Genomic DNA, 27,513 nt, shown 5'->3' with positions numbered 1-27,513 from the left:
CAGTTATGCTAGAGGTAACTGATCAGGCTAAGGATCTTGGAGAGTACATGCCAATGATTTTTGATACAACTTGGAGGATAATTGCAATGCTGAAATGAATGTTAATCTGTTAAGATAACAAAGTCGTTTTGCTTCTTTACAAGGATTTGGTACCACTTCATCTGGTCTGTTGTACCATATGTGGTTTCTGAAGGTGAAAAGGAGAATGTTAAGATAATATTGTGACTGTGTAATGTAGATTATGAGAGATTGAGAATTTGTGGCCTTACAAGGAAATAGGGGAAAAACTGGTGATATAATAGAGACATACAGACTTCCAAAATGGCCAGTAGATGGAATTTTTCAATTTATGGAAGGTAGGGAGAAGAAGAGATGGCAAATATGGAAGTTGAAGATGAATGCAGACAACAAAAGGGGGTTTAGAGTGCAGATAGTGTGAATTAATTCAAGATAAGGTGGTGTGTAGGTGATATGTAGCCTTCCTCAATGCAATGAATCTATTGCTGTTATTATTATTATTATTATTACTCTATTTTTACATATATGATACGAGGGTGGTATGAAAAGTTCTCGGCCTGACAATGAAAAAACGAATTTATAATTCCAAAATTATTTTTATTTTTCAACATAATTCCCTTAAGACTAATACATTTATTCCAATGATGCTCCAGTGTCATTATCCCGTCCCTGTGGTGGTTCTCAGTAAGATCTGCAAAATACCCCTCTACAGCTGCAATCACCTCTTGATTTGAATAAAAATGCTGACCAATGAGAAAGAGTTTTAGTTTTGGGAAGAGATAGAAGCCAGGGGGAGCCAAATCTGGGGAATAGGGTGGATGTTCCAACAATTCATAGTACAGAGATCCCTAAATTTTCCATTTGCCAAAACACTTTTGTGGGCAGGTGCATTGTCCTGATGAAAGATGGTTCTTTTCTCACAAACTTTTTCATCTAGTGTGGTTAAAAGATCGGAATAATATTCCCCGGTTATTGTTTCAACCCTTTTCAAGATAATTAATAAACAAAATGTCTTTAGCATCCCAAAACAACGATGCCATGACCTTTCCTACTGATGGAACCGACTTCGTCTTCTTTGGTGCTGAACAACTTGCTTCTGTCCACTGTTTTGACTGCTGTTTGGATTCTGGTGTGTAATGGTGAATCCAAGTCTCATCCATAGTAATAAATCGATGCACAAAATTGGTTTTATTCTTGTTAAAACATCCAAGCACTGTTCAGAGATTTTCATGCAAGTGCATTTTTGATCTGCTGTGAGCAAGTGCAGCACCCATCTTGCACCAAGCTTTTTCATATGCAATTCTTCATGCAAAATATATCCTACACGTTCTTTTGAAATGCCTATATTCTCAGCAATTTCATGCACTTTGACTCACCTGTCATCCAATACCATATCATGCACTTGATCAATGATTTCTGGTGTTTTGGACATCCTTTACATGGATCATCTTCAAGGCTGGTACAGTCACGTTTAAACTTGGAACCCCATTTCTTATTGTCAAAAACGAAGGAGAAGAGTGCCAATAAACTTTTATGAACTTCAAATGAATTTCTTTTGGCATTAACCTTCTTTTACAAATAATTTTATAACTTGAACGATACTCAATTTCATCCATTTCAAGGGATACAGACATAATTTGTTTCAGACAGCTGTATAAAACAAACTACTTGATAGAATGACTTGCAATTTCACATGGATGCTTATGACAGATGTACCAACTTTAGGAAAAAAAAGAAAAAAAAAACTTGCTGATAGTTTTGCCGTCTATGGTCGAGGCCGAGAACTTTTCAGACCACCTTCGTATGACAGATTTATTTTGCTGAGAGATATATTTGAAGCAGATTAAATGACTGGAAACTAAGAGATAATAAAAATATAAAAACACTATATTTTATTTAAATAAACTGCACTGTTAGTTTTGTCTTTCTTAGAAGACTTCATTGGGTGCACTACTTGAACTCGAGAGAAATACAAACAAACATTGCAAGAGAATAGCTATAAATTATAACTGCAACTTATTGACATTTGAAAGCTTTTTATATACTACTTTATTGGTAGGCATGTGCACACATTCATGATCACGTGAACACCAAAGTTGGATAGCAGCACAGTGGCAATCAAGGAGATTCTAGCTGAGGTTATTGCTGAGATGTACTGCATTGAGGATGATTTCCGTGGATTCCACGATTCTTTCAAGTTTTCATAGCATCTAAAGATATTCTCTGATTTGTTCTATTTGACTGGGTGAGTGATAGAGTTTTCTTCCTTAGTGTCAGCAGAATTGAGGACATGATTAGACAGTGCACTGACTCTATTCTGCTATATGTGATATCTCTCATATGCTCTTCAAGATGTAATTCAATGGATTTTTCAGTCTGACCAAAATTGGGCATGTTGCAGTTGCACCATGTTAAACACTGGGATATTAAGCAGTTATGTTTTTGTTTAGGTGTATTGAGTGAGGAATAGAGCTTGGGCAGAGGAGTGAAAGAAGTCTGGATATTAAATTTTTTTTGAGAACTTTAGCTAATGTACTGTAGGAATATATAGTCTTGTTATTATTATTATTATTATTTGAGACCTGAAGGGAGTGAAGGACTCATCAAGGGAGGCTATAAATCACCCAAACCAGTGTCATACCTTCCCTTAAATTCATTCACACTACCCTAAAGGCAAACTGTTCCACTCGCTCACTGCTCTGCGAGAGAAAAACCTCTTAGCCTTTTCTTGACTGCGAACAAACTTAACTTTCATGGATATCTTTTACATAATTTCTGTCTTCAATATGGCAAGGAGGTGGATTAAACAATAGCTTTCTAACTGTCTGTTTAGAATAACCATTTTTCTGAAGGGTTGTAAGAAGGTTGTAGTTCTTTGTTGATGTCCTCTTCTTCACAGAGGAAGGAGCAAGCAAGTTTGCCTAGAGAAGAGATAATGCCAAGTTTTTGATGCAGATAATAATGGGATTGTGCATAAATATTGGTGTGAATGGATTTTCTATAAATGTAGATTTTTAATTTTTCAAATACACAATTGAGTTTGACATCCAGGAACAAGAGAGAGCCATCAATCCCTAATTCTGAAGTAAATTGATTTTTGGGTGTTAATTGTTGAGATGGTTTAGAAACTCCTTTAAGGAATCAGGTCCATAACTTCAGATTAAGAAAATATTCTCTGAATATTTCTTCTATAACCTAAGTTTTAATGGGAATGAAGAGATAGCTTTTTTCCTCAAATTTTGATAATTTATCCTTTAAAGAGAGTTAGAGCTTCCTCTGTAGGCACATTCATAAAGAGGGAAACAACATTAAAACTAGCCATAATTTCATCTTTTTGAATATGCTAGTCTTTTTACACTCAAAACAAAAATCTTCAGAATTCTTGAGAAAAGAGGAGGTTGAGTTAGATAAACATTTAAGAGTTTTGGCCAAATATTTTGGGAGCTTATATGTGGTGGTGGGGGGGTGTATATATAGAACTGGAGTGATGTACCCAAGTAATGTTTTTTTATGTATCTCTTTTTTTTTTCTTCTATGTATTATGCACCTAATGAAGTCTTCTAGAAAGGCAAAACTAGTAGTGCCTTTGAAAATAAATTGGTTATTTTCTATTTTATCATTCGGCTATATAGTTATATAACTTAGTTATTTTTGTTAAAACATGTACAATGGCTATGAAAGTGTGTGTATGTGTGTATTGGAGATCTTGTTAAGTTTTTTAAGTTGTTACATGACTAGAGTAGAGATAATATTCTGTTACATTTTTTTCATGTTTTACAAACAAGAAAGATAGCATAATTAAAATATATAATGACATAATATGTATATTGGAAATAATATTTTTCTCTTAGCCCAGGAAGTTATGGTAATGCAACATCATCCCAGGGTTGTCAAATGTGTAGCTGTAATGGACATGCAGATGCAACAGCAGGCTACTGTAATAGCACAACTGGAATATGTTACTGTCAGGATAATACTGAAGGTCAAAACTGTGAAAGGTGTAAATCTGGTTATTATGGTGATCCAAGGTAAGGATTTGTTTCATCATTAAAATTTCTCAAGGGGTCTCATGATACAATTGCACCATATGATTAAGTTTACATTATTACCAGCTTTCTAATAACAGTTTCTTCCAAATTAATCTGTTGCTTTTCATGACTAATATTGTCATATCTTACATTTTGTTCTTCTAAGACATTAAATTTCATCACTCCACATAGATGTTATTCTTTCTTTGGCTTTTTTTCTGCTGCCCTGGCAACCAACACCCATTTTGCTAATCTTTCCTCTCCCATTCTGTTTAATGTTTAATGACCATGCCACCTTAAATTAGCCCATTTTACATATTATTGAATGCTAACAATGTGAATTTCTCTGTTGTCTACATTAATTTCTCTGATTTTCTCAGACCTCTTCTCTCTGTTAACTTTGATTAGTTGTTTTATTTTTAAATTCAACACTCCAGTCTGCAATTTAATATTGTTTTAAACAGTGTCATATAAAATGTCATATGTTGCATTTTAGTTCCCTTTTTATGGGTGGGTATTATGAGAGCTTTACTCCAGTCATGACTTTCTGACACGAGGTTTTCTGAATTATACAGTATAAGTATTGTAAAATATTTATATTACTTTTATATATTTTTATATTTATTTATATATTTTTATATTTATTTATATATTTATACTATTTGAACATTTCAGGCTGAATATCATATTTACTTCATCTGCCTTTCCATAATTCCAGTTTGATATATATATATATATATATATATATATATATATATATATATATATATATATATTTTTTTTTTTTTTTTAAATACTTCAAGTGCTGATATATATAAATCCTGATTGCATTCCTCTTGACTGTTTTCTACCACTATTTTTTGTCACTGCTTATGATTGTTAAGTTTTATTTAACAGTCTTTCAAAATAATTATTTGCAATATCCAGAATATCTTATTTTTGGTTTTTAATGTTATATTTATCATCTCTGATGCCTTTTAACGGAACTCTTTTTCCTATTTCTCAGCTTCTTCAATAGCCTCCTGAACATTTTGTCACTATTATGATATGTAACTTCTCTAGTTTTACTGCCTTCCTATGGCTTCTGGTTTAGCTACCTTTATGCACATCTGAATTTTCTTCCACCCTTCACTGTTATTTTTTCAAGGTACATGTGGATTTTGTTGTCATATATATATATATGATTTCTTTTTTTCCATGCCTACTCCAATGTCTGCCACGAAGTTAGTATATTTCTATCCTTTCAAACAGCTTTATTATACCTCTAGAGTGGAGTCAACGAGCCTGTTTCCATCATGTTTTGCTGCTGCGTCTTCAAGGTTTGACTTTTGTTTTCAAGCTCTTTGATTATTATTTTTTTTCTGCGATAATATTTGAATATTTTTTTAAAGTTCAGTTACACAGAAGTCTACAGCTCACCTCCCAAATCTACTATCCACCTTGAGTGGATTTTAGTTTTCTTTTTAAAACTTTCTTACATATTTTTTTTTCTTTAATGGGATATTCATTTTTATCCCACTCAAAACTAGAGTGACTCCTTCCTATTTCTCCATATACTCTTTTATCCTAAAATAGTGTAAAAATATCTCTCTTAAAAAAAGAACATGGTTAATATGAATTTATTGTGCATCTATGTTTGAAAATTATTATAGTAATTATTAGTCAATTTTCTGAATGCAAATCCAGCAAACACCATTTATTATTATTAATACTTTTCTATTTTCTCCAAATCCCATTTTTTGTTGTGTCTGGTTATTTATTTCCTACTCTTCTCTAGATCTCCAACTCTTCCCACTTTAATGACTCAAAAAAAAAAAAAAATCCTCTTATTTTTCTTTAGTAGAGCCTTCTTTGGTATCTTATGTAGAAATAATGCTCATGGTTCAATTTTTCATTATATGCTTTGTCCACATATGCATGGATGCCAACTTGCACACTTATTCTTTACTTGAAATTGTCTGCCATTCTAGAAGTTTTATCTTCATGTTTAATGTTGAATATTATAGTTACTTTTTTATTATTATTACTGTGCCTTGAATATAACATTACATTTATTATTTAATAGTAGCACACATTTCAGCCTTTTATATCTAATTAACATCAGTTTTCTTGACATGGTATATCTAATTCTTCTGCTAGTTTTTCTTCTTTTCCTTGATATGTCTTATTTAGATAATGGCTATCTTCAATTCAGCTATGGTTGTGGTTGTTCCTCTAGCTGTCTTTTAACTGTTTGTTGTTCTTCTTCCTCAATGAAAACAGCATGGATTTTCTTTGACTGTGCAATCACCCAACTGGTATGGCATATTATCAAGATGTTTCATTTCAGTTACAATGAAGTACAGATTGAATCTGTGGTTAGTAGCCCATTCTTGTTATGTGGTATTTAGACATATCCATAATAATGGGAGGGTGCACTATGAGGAGCTGGGGATTGGCATAGGGTGTGAACTCCATGTGAGTTCTCAACTTTCTTTACAGGATTAATGGATAGCTTCTTCCTGTTATCTAGCTTTGCTCTTTAAGTGATCTCTTGTATTTTTATATCCACTCTTTTTTTTTTTTTTTGCAGCAAAGTAGTATATTGAATTATTAGAAAATATATATAATAAATAAATACTAGTTTAACTCCATGTTTGGATTGATGCATTTTTTTCCTACTTTTAGACCCACAGAAGCAGCAGTTCCATTTTTATATATGCATGTTGCATTGTCTCTGTGTGCATATTCTTCATTAGCTCCAGCTTAAGAGATTTTATTCAAATATGGTATTTGTAATGCTTACAAAACTTTGTTAAGTCATCTCAATTTTTGTTTCATTTGGACAATCGTCATTCCAGGGGCAAAATCTGCATTTTCATCATCATCATCATCATCAAATTCCTGACATGTTCGCTCAAGGGGTGTACAGGATATGATAGTACTACATGAAAAATTTATGTCATTACTAACGTCCTATCTACAATTTTCCTCCAAATCAGTCTGTTACTTGTCAAGACTCCAACATTATCAGATCTTATATTTCTATCATCTATGGCACTTTTTACCGTATCAATCCACCTGAATCTTGGTCTTTCTCTGGGTCGTTTTCCTTCCAACCTGGCAGAGAACACTTATTTTGCTAATCTTTCCTCGCCCATTCTGTTTATGTGCCCGTACCACTTGAGATTAGCTCTGTTAACGCATTCCTGGATGCTGACAATGTCAAGTTCTTTCCTAATATCCTTGTTTTTAATATGATATTGCCATTGATGCCATCTGTTCACTCCTCTAATCTTATATTCTCTCATACTCTCATATCTGCGGTCGCTAGTCTTTGGTCAAGTGTTTTACTTCTGACCCACCTCTCAGATCCATAAATTAAAACTGGTTTGAACACTGTCTTGTATACAGCTAATTTAGTGTTCCGACTAATTTCTCTCTTCTTCCATATGAATTTATTCAATTAACTGCCCACCATACCAGCTTTGTTGATTCTGTTGTCTATTTCGATATTTAATTTATCATCTTCACTAAAAATCATGCCTAAGTAGAGGAAATGTTTTACTTGTTCCAAAGGTTCACAACGCAGTTGACATTTTCAACAATTCTACCTATTTCATTGTCTTTGTCTTTTTAATGCTGACCTTCATACCATATCTATTACAACAGTTATTCAATTTAGTCAGGGAATCTTGCAAACTTGTAGCGGATTTACTTCGAAGTATAACATCGTCCGCATAAAGCAAAGAGCTGACATTAACATCTCCAATTCTGATATCATGTTTAATACCACTTTCCTTCATAATGTGAACCATATAGATAATGAACAACAGAGGGGATAATGTACATCCTTGTCTCACACCGGATTTAACATTAAACTATCTTCCTGTACTTCCTTCAATTCTAACTGCTGACTTATAACTGAAATAAAGACTAAGTATTGCTTGATATAATGCCACATTGACACCATATAACTGTAGCATATTGAATAGCTTCTATCTTGGCACCTTGTCATATGCCTTTTCCAGATCGACAAAACTTAAATACAGATCTTTGTTATATTCCCATGCTTTCTCGACTATTTATCGTAAAGTGAAGATCTGATCTGACAGCCTCTATTTGGCCTGAATCCAGCTTGTTCTTCACCAAGCTTTTCTTCCACAATTCTTCTCAACCGTTTCTCAAGTATATACTTGCATAGATCTTACCAGGAACACTTAGTAAGGAAATACCTCTGTAATTCTCACATTCAGTTTTATTTCCCTTTTTATATATGGGTACTATTAGAGCTCTACTCCAATCATCAGGAACTCGTCCCCCTGTCCAGGCTTTCTGAACTATGCAGTGCCGCCACTGTAAGACTTTTATACCACCATATTTCAGCATTTTTGGTCGAATATCATCTGCTCCTGCTGCCTTTCCACATTTCAAGCCTTTGATGGCTTTTTCCTTCAAGTATGGATATGTATTCCTGACTGTATGCCTGTTGAGTATTTTTTACCACTGTGCTATCACTGCTCGTTTCATTTAGCAATTTTTCGAAATAATTACTCCATACTTCAAGGATATCTTTTTCTCCTGTTTTCATGTCACCTTTATCATCTCCAACTCCTTTTACAGCACTCTTTCTTCTATTCCTAAGCTTCTTCAACAACCTCCACAATATCTTACCACCTTCTTGATATTTATTTTCTATATTCTTGCCAAAGTCCTTCCATGACTTCTGTTTAGCTAGTTTTACACAGTGTTTCGCTTTCTTACATTTGTCTCTGTATTCTCTAAGAACAAAAGCTGACTTATTTGACAGGAACTTTTGATATGCTTTCTTCTTTTCCTTCACTGCCTCTTTAACTTCCTGTGTCCACCATGGAGTTCTGGTTTTTCTATCCTTGCAGACAACCTCACCACATGCCTCTCTGGCTGAATCAATCAAGGTTTTCTTCAAGGCTTGCCACTGAATCTCCAATGTTTGGTTCCTGTTCTCAAACTCTTTCATTTTTTCTTCAATAATCTTTGTGTATTTTAGTCTACAGTTCACATCTGAGAGCTGCTCAACTTTTATTCGCTTTTAAACTTTCTTACATGTTATTCTTTTCAATATGAAATTCGATTTTATCCTGCTAAAGACTAAATAGTGATCGCTTCCAATTTCAAATCGTCTGTACACTTTGGTGTCCTGCACCAGGGAGAAAACATCACTATCAACAATAACATATTCAATGAGCCTTTTCTTATTCCTTGCCTCTTCTCTCCATGTGAATTTGTGCACATTTTTATGTTGGAACATGGTGTTGGTAATAACTAGTCCATGTCCTGAGCAGAAATCCAACAGGTATTTGCCATTATTATAAGCTTTGCTCTTTTCTCCAAATTTTCCCAAAATATTTTTGTATGTCTGACAATCATTTCCTACTCTGCTATTTAGATCCCTAACAAGGACCAGCTTTTCCTTTTTCATTGTGTCAGTTGCTTTTTCTAAAGCATCAAAAAATTCCTCTGCTTCTACCTTAGTAGAACCTTGTGTTGGACCATAGGCACAAATAAGTCTCATTGTCCAATTCCCCATTCTGATATTTGCTCACATCACTCTACTTGAGACTGCTTGCCATTTAAGAAGATTAGCCTCGTATTTTGTGTTGAATACTATGGCTACTCCTTCTTTTCCTTGATTGTCATTTCCTGAGTATAACATTTTGTATTTATTGTTCAGAAAAATCTCACCAGTTTTTGTCTTTTTTGTTTCAGTCACCCCTATTATGTTGATCTGGTACTTATCTTCAGCTAGCTCCATTTCTTTGCCATTCAGGCTTCTTATGTTGATAGTACCGATCTTTAACTCTGATGATGCTGAGTTGGGGTGTGCTTTCAGATTTGTTCCTGTAGCTGACTTTTCGCTGTTCGCCCTGGTTCCCTGGTGAAAACAACGGGGTGCCTTGTTTAACCGGGCGATGCCCCAGCTGGCATGAAATTTTGTCATGTTGTACCATCATTTTATATATTGGTTTAAGCCAATAAGAATACAATTTGGTCAGCTAAATCCCAAATTGCCAGCCCATCCTCGTTCGTTCAGTATTCAGGTAGATATCCAACAGGGTGCACCATGAGAAGGTGAGGATTGGACATTAGGTCAGAAGCCCTGGTTGGTTCTCCACATTATTGCAGTGAAAAAAATGGTAAAAATTTTGGAATAATATGAAGTAGTAACTCCACTCTGGATGGATTGATGTTATTTTATGAAAGTTATTGCTTGCAATGTCCACTGAATGTTTCTGTTTCATTCAGTTTTGTTTTCAGTTACACTAGTTATAGATTGAACTTGCCAAGAAATTATATTCTTGTTTTATCCTTTATTCAAGTGTATGCAACAAATCTGCATGGGAAATACACTCATGACTAGACTTCTTGTATATAGAAGCTAATGAAGTCACATTAATTGCTTTTGTCTAGAAAATTTTAATAATCAGGTTGTACACTTTTTTGCTACTTATATATATGGGAAAAAGAGGCAGACCCCGAACCCCATATTGGAAGTACATCAGCAATATTCTTCCTGTTTCCCCCCAACTCTCTGCATCAGAGATCCGTCGATTAGCACATGACAGAGAAGCCTGGATTTCCTTCACGTCATAACAACCTCCAAGTCCTATTTTAGTGTACACAGACTATTTATTTGTTTTGATTGGTTTACCTATTTATAATTGTAAAATTATAAATAAATGATGATGACGACAATATATGGGAAACATATGACCTGTGCATTAATTCAACCTTCATATCTCTTCTGAGCTGGCTCCCACCAGTGAGATCAAAATAAAGGTCAAAACACTGGTCTGGATAGTGGCCCTTCACCATAATGCATAGAATTATACAGATCTGAAAAGGTGTGTGTGCTGTGTTAATGTATAGTTAATGAGAAGTCATTAACTATATACAAGTAGCCTAGTTATGAATATATTTCACATGCAAACTTTGTTTGCTTACACTTGGATAAAGGCTAAAACAAGAATATAATTTCTTGGCAAGTTTAATCTAATTTGCAACCAAGTGAAAAAATTTCCCACATCACACATGTTTTGTTGGCAGAACACTTTCTGGAACTTTGTGAGGTCTGGTATTTAAAATCAGCACTGAAATTTGTCAGACATCTCAATTTCAGTTTTGGTTTTAAATAAATTATTTGAGTGGCAAAATTATGTCATGGCATCTATCAAAAATTGCATTAAATTCAGTTGTTATAATGAATGATGTTACTAATAAACTGTTACCAACATGTGTTTCCCAGTTATTGCCTTACTTGTTCTGCCCATAGTTGTCAAAACTTTAAATCATCTTGAAATTTCATTGTATTAGCTTCATCTTTCTTTGTTTTTCCAATTTTCATATCATCTGCAACATGGCTTGATACTTTTTAATAATCCTTCATTATTGTAGGGAATTGCATCAATGGGAAAAATGCTGTCATGCAGAAACAGGAAGTGGTAGGTCCATTGTATAATGCTTTATTCTGACTACATTTGGATTCTGGTAAAAAAAAAAAAAGTTGGTTGCCTGGAATTCTAACAAGTGAGGAAATCATTAAAAGAGTTCAGAGGTGGGTAACGATGCTTCATAACTGACATACTGCAGGGATGTAGTATGTCAGTTATGAAGCTAGGTTAAAATATGCAGTTCGCAGAACCTGACAAGAAAGAAAATGGGATGATATGATTGATACAAATTACTTAGAAAAGCTTACTAGATGGATTCTGCTGGGATTGTCTAAATCACAGAAGACGAGAGAAGTGACTAAGAACATGAGGGATGCATCCCTATAAATTTTATATGGTGGTGAGCAAAGAACTGAGAGTATGTATTTTTTTGCCTGATGAGTGGTAGTGAGCAAGTTTGGGATGTCATAACGGAATGGTGGTGAGTATTCATTTAGTATCTGAATTGAAAATGTGGTATTATAAATATTCTAGTGGTTAGTGGATATGTAATAAGTTATTTGATTCCATTTGAATCCATTTTAATAATAATAATATACAGATTGAATGGATTCTTTTGACTTTTTTAAGAGCCCTTGAATATTAGAGGGAAAAAAACCTTAATGTGACAACTATCATTCTCTTAAAATAACTACCTAATCTCATTTTAACAGTCACTTATTTATATTATTATTTTTATTTTATTTATTAGTTATTTATTTTATTATATATATATATATATTTTTTTTTTTTTTTTTTTTTTTTTTTTTTTTGAAGTAGTAAGTTCTGCTTTATCTCTGAGATTATCTGATTGTTTCCTGAATCACTGCTGCCAAATTTAAATTTTTATAGGGATGGAGGGCATTGTTTCTTGGAATGTCAGACAAGAGGAGTTATTACTGATGTTCTTATGGGAAGGCTGGGAAGTCATCCTGGTGCAACAATTCCTGCTGATTGTTTATGGATACTTACTGTGCATCATAAATTGGATCTGAAATCTCCACTTCTTCGGGTGCAAAGGTAATTTTACTAGTTTTCAACATGAGAAAATAAGTTTAATATATAGCCAAGGATAAGAAAAATGCAATTTTTATTCTTTTTAGATATTAAAATATATTTTAAAAGTACTTTTCTTTTTTATATTGTGATATATCTTATTATCATTATTACAAGGGATCTCCAGGAAGTCAGGGATTCATCAAAGGAGACTACATATTATTCAAACCATTTATTTTTATATATCTCATCCACACACAAAAGGCCACAAAACCTATAGCACATTAGTGTCATATGTGGGCAAGAGGAAAAGAATAAAGTATCAACTTTTTCATATTTTGTTTGAACATCCGAAGGTTATATTCTTTGGGGAAGGTAGAGTTGGGGTAAACTGCTCCAAAGAACAGAAGTAGATGGAATGAAAGAGGAGGCAGTGAAGTTGGCTCAGTGAGTTTCAAGATGGACTGTAAAAGAGTGTTGTTTATTATTGGCCATGGTTCCAATGATTTTAGACGAAAGTGGAAGCATGATAGTTGCTAATTCAGCAGAACATTATCCATAAGAGAAATCTGTAGAAGAGTCGCAAGGCAGAAACTAAACATCTATGAGGGGATCACTAATTAGCCGGATCACCCTCTTTTGGATAGAAGAGCAATCTTAGAGAGATTTTGGTGCACTATCCCAAATATGGGAGCAATATTCCATGGATGAATGGATTTGGCATTTTCATAGTTAGCAGCTGTGAAGAAGTGTCTTGTGCAAAAAAAAGTACACCAAGTTTTTTGGCTGCTGCAAAAGCTATAGTTGAAATGTGTTTGTGCCAGGAAAGATTAGAGGCATAGGTCAGTCCAAGAAGGGAAATGGGATCATGTGCAGATATCTAAGTGTTATTGAAAGTAATGAGGAGGATGCCTGCTGTTTCTTGCGAGAGATCAGAAGGACTGAGTTTTGGTGGCATTGAAGTCTACAAGGTTGTCCTTTCCACAGTGGGATATAGCTAGGAGATTGGAGTTCAGGCCAATGTTTGTGGTAGATCATAAGAATTCTAGTACTTGAGCACTGCAAGGTTTGTCAATTGAAAAGGAGGAATAAAGTTTACTGTCATCAGCAAAGCTATAGATAGGATTGAACATCTTGAGAGCAGGTAATTTATGTATGAGAGAAAGAGTAGGTGAGAGAACAGAACCATGGGTTACTTATCTGAGGAGAAGAAACCATCTACCATGACGTGTAGTGAGTGACCAGTGAGATTGGTGATCCATTTGTCGAGTGTGGAAGGCAGGCCATAGGATGGCAGTTTGCTAAGCCCCTGATCAAATGCCTTTAAAATATCAAGGACAACTGCTTGAGTTTCTCCCAAATTTTTCCATGACTTGAATCCAGATGTGATTGGTGAAAGAAAGATCAGTTGTGGATTGCGAGTGGCAGAATCTATACTGCTGATCACTGATTAGTTGGTAGGTCTCTAGGTGGTTCAAGAGTTGGTTGTTGATGACCTCCATAATTTCAGAGAGAACAGCAGTGAGTTGGTTGATTTTTATCACCTTTCTTTTGGACGCACTGGATAGGGGCCTAATTCCATGTTGTAGTTCAATCTATTCTCGAAGAGGCAATACAGGATAGGTGTTAGTTCTGGGGCACAGTTTTTTAACACATTAGGTGAAATGCCTTCAGTACCAGATGCTTTATTTGTGTTCAGGTTATTAAGAATTCTTCAGATTTCTTTCTGGCGGAAGACTATGGGTTGTGTGAAGAGAGCCATTCTTGGTGGAGTGGAGGGAACTTTGCCCAGGTCATACTGAATTCATTCAGTATGACCTGGGCAAATGCTCAAATGGCAAGCCATTCCAGTCATGCTCATTCTGTGAGAGAGAAATTTAGCTCTCACCCCTTTCTTGACTGCATTTATCTTTACTTTCATGGGTGCCATCTTGTTCTCTTCTCACTCCCCATAAAATGAAAAATTTCATCTACTGGTATTCTCTATGAACCTTTCAAAAATTTGTAGGTATCTATCATATCACCTCCTTCTTTCTCCTGTTTGCTAGCATCTGTAGTCCATAAATTCTCATAATCTGCATTCCACAGTTCTGATATCATCTTTAACACCTCCTTTGCACTCTGTACTGTATCTGCATCACCTCAGAGAATCACATCTATGCATAACAGTCTAGGTGAGGGCATATCAAGTCTTGAAAAGAGGAAAATTACTTCCTTATTCTTACATGTCACTGTTCATTTCAGCATTTTTTGCTATATGACCCCTGACCTTCGACTTCCTATTTATTAAAATTCCAAGATTCCTAGCCTGGTGAGTTTCTTCTAGCATAATCCCACCAATATATGTCATTGGATATCTTATCACACTGTAAAATGTATCTTTGCATTTATTAACACTGAACTGACAGCCATTTTTCACATGCCCAAAATTTCAGGTGATTGAAATCATTCTGCAAGTACTCCATATCAATTGCACTCCTCTGGAATCTTTCCTGTACTGAGACTCAGATTATACAGCCCAGATCAAAGGACAGCCAGTTCAGCTGAACACTCTTTTAACATCTGTGCTGTTATCCCATCTGCCCTATTGCTGAATTCATATTCAGTTTATGCAGCAGTGCTAGTTCTTCCTTGTATATCTGAGTTTCTTTCTTCAGTATAGAGGTAGCATTGAACTTGGGCACTCATTAGTTGAACAATCTCTTCTACATCTGTCACCCACATACTATCTGCCTTCATGAGAGTTATCCTTTTACCAGCATTACAACAGAATTGTCTTTAGCTTATGGAGTCAGTTTCTTTTCATGCTCAGATTGAACTTTCTGTTCAGTACTTATAATTCTTCTAGCCTATGCCTTATAATTTTCACAACTTACATTATCTTTATGCACACAGTATTCCTGTTCTGCTTTGCTTTGTAGTTTGCAGGATTCAGTTGGTCACCTTTCCTATTTCTGATCATATCTAATGCTTCACTTATGTGGATATCCTTACACATAATAAGTCCAGACCAGGCAAACACAGAATCATCTTTTCATCATAATCACTTTCATAATTGATCATGTTTTTATCATTAATATAGTCATAAAACTCGGTCACTCTTACCCACAGATTCTCACCATTCCTCCCATCATAATCTAGTTTCCTCGACTTTCTGTATTATCTCTCATACCAGTAAATAATTTTTCAAGACTCCTGATACCAAACACATTCAGTGCATATAATAATACATATTTATATTGTAATTTTTATGCAGATCATCTATTACATAATAAGCAGCTAATGTTACCTACTCACCTTTGATATTTACAGAATATTTCATGTTTTTTACAGTACAACAATCTGTGCTTGAAACTGCTATGTTGTTTACAACAACAACAAAATAGTTTTAATATTAATTTTATGAAGTAATGCAAAATTCCATGTTATAAGGTTTATTTCATGAAGAAATCAAAACCCTAAATAATTTCTATAGGAATTAATATTAGTTTAGTAGCAGAATTAGTCTTTAATACTCTCATTTAGTTAGACTTGACTTGATGCAATTCTGTAACTTTCTCTAACACATGTATTGGTTAACTTTTGTTATGCCACATTCTGAGATTTTGGCTAGTAATATTAAAATAACCCTAGTTTCTTTTAATTATGAAATTCGTTGTCATGGTAATCTTATTATAGCACATCTCAACAGTCTTTATGAATACCTGACATATCAAAGGTTTTAAATTCTTATATCTTATATTCATTCCCAGGCCTTTTATTTTTGATGCTCTTTGTTTTGGCAGTGCATTAGAATCACCTTCCACTCCCAGTGTGAAAAAACAAACAAAAAAAACTTCCTGCCATGCTTATTCTATACTCTTATTGAATAAGCATGGCATACTCTTATTTTAAAGATGGCCTTCCATCCTTTTGACAGTCCCTCTGATATCTATCCAGTATGCTCTTCTGAATAACTAATGCATCTTGATCATTTATCTCTTTACCTGTTAACCAGGCTTTGCAATACACAGTCCCTCAGTATGTCCTCATAATTCACTTACTGCAGTTTCCTAAAATTATTGTAATAACCCACATCTGCATTCTTCATCTTCCCCATTTCACCATGAAAATGAAATCTACACAAAGTAGGCCAAGTGTGGACCACTGAAAGCTTTACAGAATAAAAAAGTTAGCTTTCTTTCTACTGTTGATGTTCTCCTCTTCTTCTAAACTACACCACTTTGGGTTGTCTTCACCTGTTCTGTAAGGTGGCCTTAGATCCTCAATGCTCTGTGCACTATCACTCCAAGTTATCTTACCCTCTCCCTTCAGTATGCTTCCCCACTAAATGCAGTATACAAGCGATGTCTCGAAATTCTGAAGTATAGATACTTGTATCTTTATGAATACCTGACATATCAAAGGTTTTAAATTCTTATCTGTAACTGACATTTAGCTAGATTAAACTGGCATCCTTACTTATCTGCCCCATTGTCAGTTAAAATTAAAATTCTCCAGAATTCAGGACCACCATATCAGCTACATTTTTTCATTTTTGATAAGTTTTCCCAGCTCTATAACAGCACCAAATAACTGAATATTTCTTCCCCCAAATGATTTATATACCGACTTCATAGATTTATCAAAAGTCTTCAATTCAGTCATTAGACAATGGATGTTCAAAATTCTCAGTTATTATGGAATATCCTTGAAGATAATCAAAGCATATTAATGGAAAGATGACAGAACTTTCTTATTTCCACTGAAGTTCTTCAGGAAGACTCTTTGCCCCCCCCCCCTCCCCCCTTGCTGTATGGGTTGGATAACCACAAAGTAAATTTAGTAAAGTCAGGCTATCAGGTCTTAAAATGATCAGATCTTTGGTAAATTAATGCCACCATACTTGTTGAGCCAAATAAAACACATGATTTAAAGACTCTTTTCAGAACAATAGAAGAAATATCTAAAATGTATCAAAATGGAAAAATTACAGGAAACGAAGATGAAATAAAGAACCACCAAAAATTCTTGATGACGAAATATATAAAGCACTCAATGAAATGAAAGATGAGAAAGCTACTGGTTTTGATAATATTTCCAAAGAATTATGTAAAGAAGGTGGAGAAGGAGTCATAAATTATCAAAGTGAAATTTCCTAAAGATTGGAAGATATCAGAAATAATTCCATTACATGAAAATAAAGGTGACAGACTATGTGCTAACTATAGGCCTATCTCTCTACTTAATCATGTTTATAAAATTTTCATCCGTGTTATACAAAACTGAATTAAATCTATTTATGAAGAAATCTTAGAAGAGGAAAAATGGGCTTCAAAAGTGGCAGAGGAACAGTTGATGCAATTTTTGTAATACAAAGACTAGCAGACATCACAATAGAAAACAATTCTATTCTTTACTTAAATTAAGGGGATATTGAATCCCACATAGTTTTAAAACCGAATAAGAAACTCAAAGATTAGAATCAGAGAGTTTCTTGCCGAATATAGTAAACTATAAAGTATCGGCGGACACTAGCGTTAGCCAATGCAAGTGATCCTAGTACATAGTACATTACTGGGCAACTCGTTGCAAAGGTGGAGGAAGAAGTTCAGATCGCTATTCTTAGGTATTTTCCATAATGTAAAAACACATTTCTTAGGAAATGTATGCTGTTATTACATTATGGAGGGAGGTCACTACCCAGACCGGTTTCAGCCTTTTTTGAGGCTTCATCAGTGAGCAGCGAAAAGAACTTATGTACTCACATCAGTGAGTACATAAGTTCTTTTCGCTATACACTATGGTATTAGGTCTAGCTGCTCACTGATGAAGCCTCAAAAAAGGCTGAAACCGGTCTGGGTAGTGACCTCCCTCCATAATGTAATAACAGCATACATTTCCTAAGAAATGTGTTTTTACATTATGGAAAATACCTAAGAATAGCGATCTGAACTTCTTCCTCCACCTTTGCAACGAGTTGCCCAGTAATGTACTATGTACTAGGATCACTTGCATTGGCTAACGCTAGTGTCCGCCGATACTTTATAGTTTACTATTTTCGGCAAGAAACTCTCTGATTCTAATCTTTGAGTTTCTTATTCGGTTTTAAAACTATGTGGGATTCAATATCCCCTTAATTTAAGTAATGTTTTTATTGCCGAAATGAAGCTTATTAGCTCTTTATACTTTAGTAATTCTATTCTTTATTGCTGTTTCATCAATTATAAACAGACTTTTGATACAATAGATAGAAAATACATGATCAAATTCCTTGAAAAAACTAACAACTAACTAACTAACTAACTAACATATCCCTATATTATTAATCTCATTAAGCAGTATTATCAAGGCACAAAGGCAATAATGAAACTTAATAAAATGGAAACAGAAGAAATACATCATATTGTAAAAGGAGTTATGCAAGGCTGTCTACTTTCACCATACTTATTTAATATATATATATATATATTAGTAATGTCGTTGGAGAAGCTCTAGAAGAACGTACTGGCCTCTCAGTAAATGTAACCAACATCACCGATATCAAATATGCAGATGATATAGTCCTTCTTACTAACAGCGAAGAAGATCTGAAATCCATGATTAGCAAAATAAACCAAATTAGCAATAAACATAATGTGAGTATAAATTTTGCTAAAACTAAAATAATGACAATAGGGAAAGAAAAGAAACTAGTCAATATTGATATTGATAATAAATATATTGAACAAGTAACTCAGTTTAACTATTTGGGATCACTCCTCACTGAAGATCTAAATTATATGAAAACAATAAATCATAGAATAGGTTTAGGTTGGTCTGTAATAGAAAAGCCAAATAAGGTTTGGAATAGTAATAAAATAAGTAAACAGCTGAAACTAAAAATATTCAATTCAATGGTATTGCTTTTGGTTCCCTATGAATCTGAAAGTTGGATAACAAAGAAAAAATAAGAAATAAAATTATAAGTGTTTGAATCCAAATACTTAAGAAAAATAAACCAAACTAAATGGGCTGATAAAAAGACCAGTCAAATAGTGAGGGATGAACTAAATTACAAGGAACTAATATTAGACTAATTAAATAAAAAGAGATTAAAATGGTATGAGCATGTAAACAGAATGAATCAACAGGGATTACCTTACATTGCCCTACGGAGTGGAAAACCACCAAATGGACAAGGGGCAGACCAAGGATAAGCTGGATCACCAATATTAAGAAAGCTGCTAAGATCAGCAGCCTTCAAGATCTTTCAAGAAAGACTTGAAGAGAAGATGGACTGATGAAGTACTTAACCTGTCTTGATGGAAGAAAATCAGTGATTTATTGAGGTTAGGAGAGTGTGCTTCATAGCTGATGCTTATTCTAAAAATAGTCTCTCAGACCTATAACAACGCCTATGCAATAAAGATGTTTCCCTTCATCTGATCCTATGTGAAAGAGTATCCAGAGAATGGTCTGCCAATCCAGACTTGCCATACAGATGATTGCATGTGTAATTTTTTGTTCTTCAAGGAGGATGTTAACTGATCTACCAGTCTCTCCAAAGTCCCTCCTTTTGCCTGCCAAACTGCAGGCAAAAGGAACTTTATGTAATCCTGGATGTTCCAGAGGATGCAGTTGATCTTTAAGAGGTAGTTAGCTAAATGAAAGGTTTGAAAGTGGCATGGAGATCATATTTGCAGAGAACCTTGGCTGTTTTTTCTGATGTATCTTTAACATGGAATGGGAATGATTTAGCTGGATCCTGTGTGTTGGAATGATGGATGTGTGTGTGTGTGGGGGGGGGTGCATGCAACGTTTTATCCATTTTATATGGGCTGTAGCCATTAGTTAAAAAGATGTTTCAAAGGTCCCTGACTCTGTTTCAAGGGCTGTGTCATTTGAACAAATAGCCTTGGCTCAGTGAGTGTTTTGAGGATGCGGATGCTATACTGTTGGGAATGATGGCAGTGTGATTATTTATATAAATACCTTCCTGTATGAATGGGTTTTCTCTAAATGGAGAAGGATAACGAGCCATTAAGAAGTCGTATCACTAGTGTGTTTAAAAAAAGGGAAGACAATTGTTGCTTTTTTTTTCTGCGGTGAAGTTTATCTTAGTGTGTTGGCTGTTAAGATGTGCCAAAAATGTTTCTCATATGCCTGGGCCATATCACCAAACAACAAACACATCATAAATTAAAGATGCCAAGAAATTATATATTTGGTTTCATCATTTATCCAAGTGATGTGTTTGTTGTTTGGTGATATGACTTCACTATTGGATTACTTGTATAATGTTTCCATATGGGCTGATGACTTCACATAAATTGCCTTAGTATCCCATAATGCAAGTTAACAGACATGTAAATGCTATGCATTATGGGAAGGGCCACTACCCAGACCAGTTTCAACCTTTATTGAGGTCTCATCAGTGGGAGCCAGACCCAGAAGTGATACCAAGGTTGAAGTAATGTAGACGTCATATTTCCATATACAGGTAGCCAAAAGGTGTCACACCTTATTACTGAAATACTCTGGATTAGATGTTGAAAGTTTTTTTCACTTGGTTATACAATAAATTATATATAAATCTAAATCTAAAAAAACTATAAATCCTGAAGTGACTTCACTTGCAAACTTCGATTGCCTACACTTCTATAAAGGATGAAACCAAGAATATAATTTCTTCATCATCATCATCAAATTCCTGCATTTACCCTCAAGGGGTGTACTGGATATGATAGTACTACATGAAAAATTTACGTCATTACTAACTTCCTATCTACAATTTTCCTCCAAATCAGTCTGTTACTTGTCAAGACTCCAACATTATCAGATCTTATATTTCTATCGTCTAAGGCACACTTTGTACCGTATCAATCCACCTATATCTTGGTCTTCCTCTGGGTCATTCACCTGCCAACTTGGCAGAGAACACTTGTTTTGCTAATCTTTCCTCGCCCATTCTGTTTAAGTGCCCATACCACCTGAGATTAGCTCTGCTAACGCATTCCTGGATGCCAACAATGTCAAGTTCTTTCCTAATATTCTCGTTTTTAATATGATATTGCCATTGATGCCATCTGTTCACGCCTCTAATCTTTCTCAGGACTCTCATATCTGCAGTGTCTAGTCTTTGGTCAAGTGTTTTACTTCTGACCCAGCTCTCAGATCCATAAGTTAAAACTGGTTTGAACACTGTCTTGTATACAGCTAATTTAGTGTTCTGACTAATTTCTCTCTTATTCCATATATCTTTATTCCATATATTTTTTTCTCTCTTATTCCATATATCTTTATTCCATATATTTTTTTCTCTCTTATTCCATATATCTTATATAATTTCTTGGCATCTTTAATTTATAGTATAACCAAGTGAAAAAACTTTCAGTTTTTCACTTGGTTATACTATTACTTACTTAAACTATTACTTACTTAAGTGTATCTGTGTTGATGCTGATGCTTGGTTTTCATAACCCAAGCTAACTTCTATATGGTTCCATATAGAAGTTAGCTTGGGGGGAGTTAGGGGGAACCATAGCAGCCCTATCCAGCTGCTTGCATGTTTTTCCTTTCCATAGGAAATAACATGCATGTATGGTTAATCTGAATAATGCAATTGTGACAGGGGGAAAATGTGGTTAATGAGGTTAAGGGTCTTCTCTGTCAAAAGTACATTATTGAAGAGAAGTAATATTGAAATTGATCATGATGTCAGAAACTGCTAAAGTTAGATTTTTTATTAATAATTTAAAGTGCAGAGAGGTTTTAATAGATGAGGAAAGAAAGTGAGTTGGATGAATGTTTGGCGAGTTTGTAGGTTGGGCTGTCTACTATAGGACAAAGAGTTTTTAGGTGTTTGAATTTTAGGGCACTCTATATTCTGGGTGGTTTGACATGATAAGGTTTTATTTATTTATTATTTTTTTTTTGGTAATTTCAATTGGACTAAGATGTAGCTTTTTTAAAATAATTTCTATACTTTTTCTTTTGGGATTTTGTAGGATCCCAGTCTATCATCTGCGAAGGAGAGGAGTCTTTAAGATTATTCATTTTTCTGTTGTGATCTGTTTTGTTCATAATAACAGTACTGTTTCCCTTATCGGCTTTAGTTACAATAATTTCTTATTGTAACTAAAGACTCCTATAAAACTTTTTAAGTGCTGATATTTATTTATATGGAATTTTATTAAACCTTCTAAAATAATGTTATTATCTTAGGAGGTTTGGATTTTGTTAGGATACTAGCCACATCCAAATGAATGTCATTAGCCATTGTGGGTATAAGATCATAGATACCATATTCTACACTAGTCATAATTTCCAGAATTGGTACTTTTTTTGGACACAATGGCAAAATTATGTTGAGAGTGTCTTCTGAAAGTGTCTGCAGTGATAGTTAAAACCAGCAAAATATTTGTGAGTTTAATAAATATATATTTTTCATCTCATAGTGTTGTTTATACTGTAAAACATTATTGTAAATTTCATTAAATAACTAAGCTTATTTGCATACTAAGTAAATGTGCAAAAAATTACTGAATATTACAAACTTCTGAATATAATGTATCTGTATGTCACTGTCAATAAAGGTGCCAGTACACCTTTATACCTGCATACCTTCCCAAAAAAAAACAAAAAAAAAAAAAACACTGAGCATGATGGAATTTACAGTTTCACCTATCTTTTGAATTTATCCCAAAATTCAATGTTTAAAATTGCACTCCTTACACATCTTTGTCAACATATCATTCTTTATCTTTCTTTCAGCAGCTCATCACTATCATGTGTATAAGAGTATGGTAAGAAAGACTCCTATCTTTTACTCTTCTTGCCAATCTCCTTATACTGATGTTCACATTCTCTTCCTGCCTAATTTCTTGCAACCACTACATCATAAACCCATTCTTGCCTTCATACTTCTCATATACAAAGCATCAATCATCTTGCTGATCTTCTAGAAGCCAAATCTTGTACACTATCTCATATACCACATCTCTTCATAATAATGGAATTCCCATACAATGCCACTCTTGAATCCTTTGTCATTCATTTGATTCTTCTGCACCTTTCCATTCATATCTATTAAATTTACAGTAGCAAGTAGTCACTATAGTATGTGAAAAAACATATATTGTATTGCATGTATTTTGCATTATAACAAATAGTGGTCACTGTATGAAATTGGTCATTCTGGTAGATTCTCTGATTCAGCTTACTTAATTTTTAATAGTCAGCTGAGAACTTCATATTAGCTCTGCTAATGGGAAACAATTCTTGGAATTTTGTTATGACTTAAATCTAAAATATAGGAGACTATTAATAGTCAATGAGTCATCAAAATAGTACTTTTTCATGGAATTCTCTATTCATCAGTATGGGAATGTTTTTAAGTTTCTCATTGGAGCATTGAACATTTGTATAACAAAGAAGAAGAAGAAGAATATCAAAAAATCAAATTACTGTTATATACTCTTTGTGGCTATATAGCATACCATGACAATGTTCATAAATAATATTTATAATATCCATAACCGCAGATGTAATAAGTAAGCCCTGTTACAAATTTCCTTATACTTTGATTTGTCTTATAATTTCATTTATCTTACTCATACTGAGCTGTAATCTTAATATATGCTCTATGAGATATACTTGTATATAAAAACCAGTGGATAATTTAACATATTTGCATGTTCTCAGTTAGTAATCTTTGTTTTTTGTTTTAGTACCACTGCAGCCATACAGCTTACAATTCATGAAGATATGAAGATTAAATGTCCTCATAATCACCTATATGTTTATGATGGGCTTCCAAATTTCATTGCACAAAACCATCTTCATTTGCCTCTGGGAGCTTTTTGTAGTCAAAACCTTACAAAACCAGTCACAGTTGTTGCTACTTCTGGCTTTCTTACTATTTATTTTAAAAGAACAGATTCCAGTCAAGGATTTAATGCAACTTATCAGAGATTAGAATGTCCCGATCTTTGTTCTGTTTCCAATAGGACTTGTCTTATTGAGAGATGTGAGTGTCAGCTTGGTATGGCTGGACCAAACTGTGATATAGAAATTTGTCCAAATAACTGTTCTTTATCTAAAGAACAAGGTACATGTGATCAGGTGAGTGTTACATCCATCTCATTCCTGTCATCTTAACTGCTAATAAAATTAAAGTTTAATTATATAAAAAAATGCTTTTATTTCAGAATAAAAATCATTCTTATTTTATAATTATTCATGAATTTTTAATAGAGATATTCACTTGAAATACAGATTAAAGAAAAATTGTTTAGTATTGTTACACAAGTTATTGTTGTCTTAATTTATTAAGGAATATATTATATTCCTTAATAAATTAAGGAATATAATATATTCCTTAATAAATTAAGGAATATAATATATTCCTTAACCAAGAATCCTTTCTTGGCCTTAACCAAGAAAGGATTCTTGGTTAAGGCCAAGAATCTTTCAGACCACCCTTGTACATCAGTGAATGCTATCTAACCGTTACATCATCTAAAGATAGCACCAGAACATTATTATATTATTTATGTGACAATGGCATGGAATTGCCGAAGCTGCTCCACCAATAGAAAAAAATCTTGATGCCTTAGAAAAATGACTAACTTACCTTCAGTAAAAAAAAACGTTCTTTACTTCATGTGAAGATCAAAGCCATGTCTTTCACAACCAGAGGGCACATGCCCCATTGGCTTTCCAAGCACATTACAGAATATTTGGAGAAAGATTTGGGAGAGAATTTATTAAATTTTGGAAAATAATTTATTTATTTATTTTATGTTCCCCCACCATGTAGTTTATTTTCAAACCTATAGTCTGTTAACCATACATGGAAATTTTTCAAGCCACTTCAGATCTCCAGTGATTGGGGCAGTGATCTCACACTGAGCAATGAAATTCATCTTCCACCTAATTGAAGGGGAATTATAATACAAGGGTGGTCTGAAAAGTTCTTGGTCTAACAAAGAAAAAACGAATTTATAATTTCAAAATTATTTTTATTTTTCAACACAATCTCCCTCAAGACCAATCCTATTCCAGTGATGCTCCAGTGCCATTATCCCGTCCCTGCAGTGGTTCTCAATAAGATCTGCAAAATACCCCTCTATAGCTGCAATCGCCTCTTGATTCAAAGAAAAACGCTGACCAACGCAGAAGAATTTTAGTTTTAGGAAGAGCTAGAAGTCAGAGGGAGCCAAATCTGGGGAATCGGGTGGATGTCAAAACAATTCTTAGTTCAGATCCCTTAATTTTCCGATTGCCAAAACACCTTTGTAGGCAGGTACATTGTCCTGATGAAAGATGATTTTTTTCTTCTGCAAACCTGGTCTTTTCCCACAAATTTTTTTGTCTAGTCTGGTTAAAAGATTGGAATAATATTCCCTGGTTATTGTTTTACCCTTTTCAAGATAATTAATAAACAAAATGCCTTTAGCATCCCAAAACACCGATGCCATGACCTTTCCTGCTGATGGAACCGACTTTGTCTTTTTTGGCGCTGAACAAACTAACTTCTGTCCACTGTTTTGACTGCTGTTTGGATTCTGGGTGTGTAATGGTGAATCCAAGTCTCATCCATAGTAATAAATTGATGCACAAAATCAGTTTTATTCTTTTAAAATGCTCCAAGCACTATTCAGAGATTTTCATGCGAGTGCTTTTTTGATCTGCTGTGAGCAAGCGTGGCACCCATCTTGCACAAAGCTTTTTCATTTGCAATTCTTCATGCAAAATATATCCTACACGTTCTTTTGAAATGCCTATATTCTCAGCCATTTCACACACTTTGACTCGCTGATCATCCAATAATACCATATTGTGCACTTGATCAGTGATTTCTAGTATTACAATTTTTGGACATCCTTTACGTGAATCATCTTCAAAGCTGGTACAGCCACGTTTAAACTCGGCACCCCATTTCTTATTGTCAAAAACGAAGGAGAAGAGTGCCCATAAACTTTTATGAACTTCGAATGAATTTCTTTTGGCGTTAAATCTTCTTTTACAAAGAATTTTATAACTGCACGATACTCAATTTTATCCATTTCAAGGGATACAGATAACATGTTAAAACAAACTATTTGATAGAATGACTTGCAATTTCGCATGGATGCTTATGACGGATCTACCAACTTAGAAAAAAAAAAATCTTGCCGATAGTGTTGCCATCTATGGTTAAGGCCAAGAATCTTTCAGACCACCCTTGTACACATATAGAAACAGATATAGAAACTTATGACAGATAAACTTCATATCGCAGACTTCTCTGATTGCATATATACATTTAAGTTAAATGTAAAAACTCACACTCATTGGCATTTGAGCCTTCCAGTCCCTCACCAAGGCTGTGAACTTAACTTTTGCCCATCTTTGTTTCCATCTCTCTCTCTCTCTCTCTCTCTCTCGCTCTCTGATGGCACAATGGTAATATCTCCTGAAGATAAGGTGGATCTCTATGCATGAGTGTTCTGCTCCAGCTCTTGTTTAGATGATCAGGGCCAAATCTCCTCTCACTATTCCACAAGCTATCTGCAGTATGCCTCTTCTGATCTTTTATCAGAAGGATAGAAAAATACTGAGGCTTTAAGATTGAAGCTAAAGTTTCTGAAATGACTAAGCAGGTTTTAGGAAAGGTAAGGGTACCAGAGATCAGATCCTTTGCTTTAAACAGATCATAGAAAAGCATAAAGAATTTAGACTCCCTATGGTAATTGTGTTTCATAGACTACTCTAAAGCTTTTGACTGTGTTCATCATGTAAAACTGTGGGAAGTAATGAAAAGAATGGTTTTTTTTTTTCAAAACACTATCAGGCTGATAGCTAACTTGTACAAGGAGCAAGAAGCCATGGTAAGAATGAGTATTGGATTAACTCATTGGCTTCAGGTTGAAAAGGGAGTTAGGCAAGGATATATACTTTCTCCTCACTTGTTTAGTATCTATGCCGAGGACATCATGCATGTAGCCAGTGCCATAACTAGGCAGGTGAAATGGGTGCACAGGACCTAGGACGAAAGGGGTCTGAAATGGGTTTCAAAA

The 27,513-nt window shown here is 34.3% G+C and overlaps 1 protein-coding gene across 1 annotated transcript in view; it reads left to right on the top strand.

The window, feature by feature from the left end:
- Megf8 (multiple EGF like domains 8) overlaps window positions 1-27,513 on the top strand; it is a 752,012-nt gene that overhangs the window by 343,172 nt on the left and 381,327 nt on the right. Inside the window, exons 17-19 of the mRNA XM_090404705.1 lie at window positions 3,870-4,046; window positions 12,347-12,514; window positions 24,181-24,574. Of these exons, the coding sequence (XP_090260831.1) occupies window positions 3,870-4,046; window positions 12,347-12,514; window positions 24,181-24,574 (739 nt within the window). The remainder of the gene's footprint in view (window positions 1-3,869; window positions 4,047-12,346; window positions 12,515-24,180; window positions 24,575-27,513) is intronic.

The sequence above is a fragment of the Typopeltis vanoorti genome, chromosome 1 (genome assembly GCF_054136105.1).
Source record: "Typopeltis vanoorti isolate ZY-2024b chromosome 1, IOZ_Tvanoo_1.0, whole genome shotgun sequence".
NCBI lineage: Eukaryota > Metazoa > Arthropoda > Arachnida > Uropygi > Thelyphonidae > Typopeltis > Typopeltis vanoorti.
The sequence above is the reverse complement of the archived record's forward strand: the minus strand, read 5'-3'. Positions and strand labels throughout refer to the sequence as shown.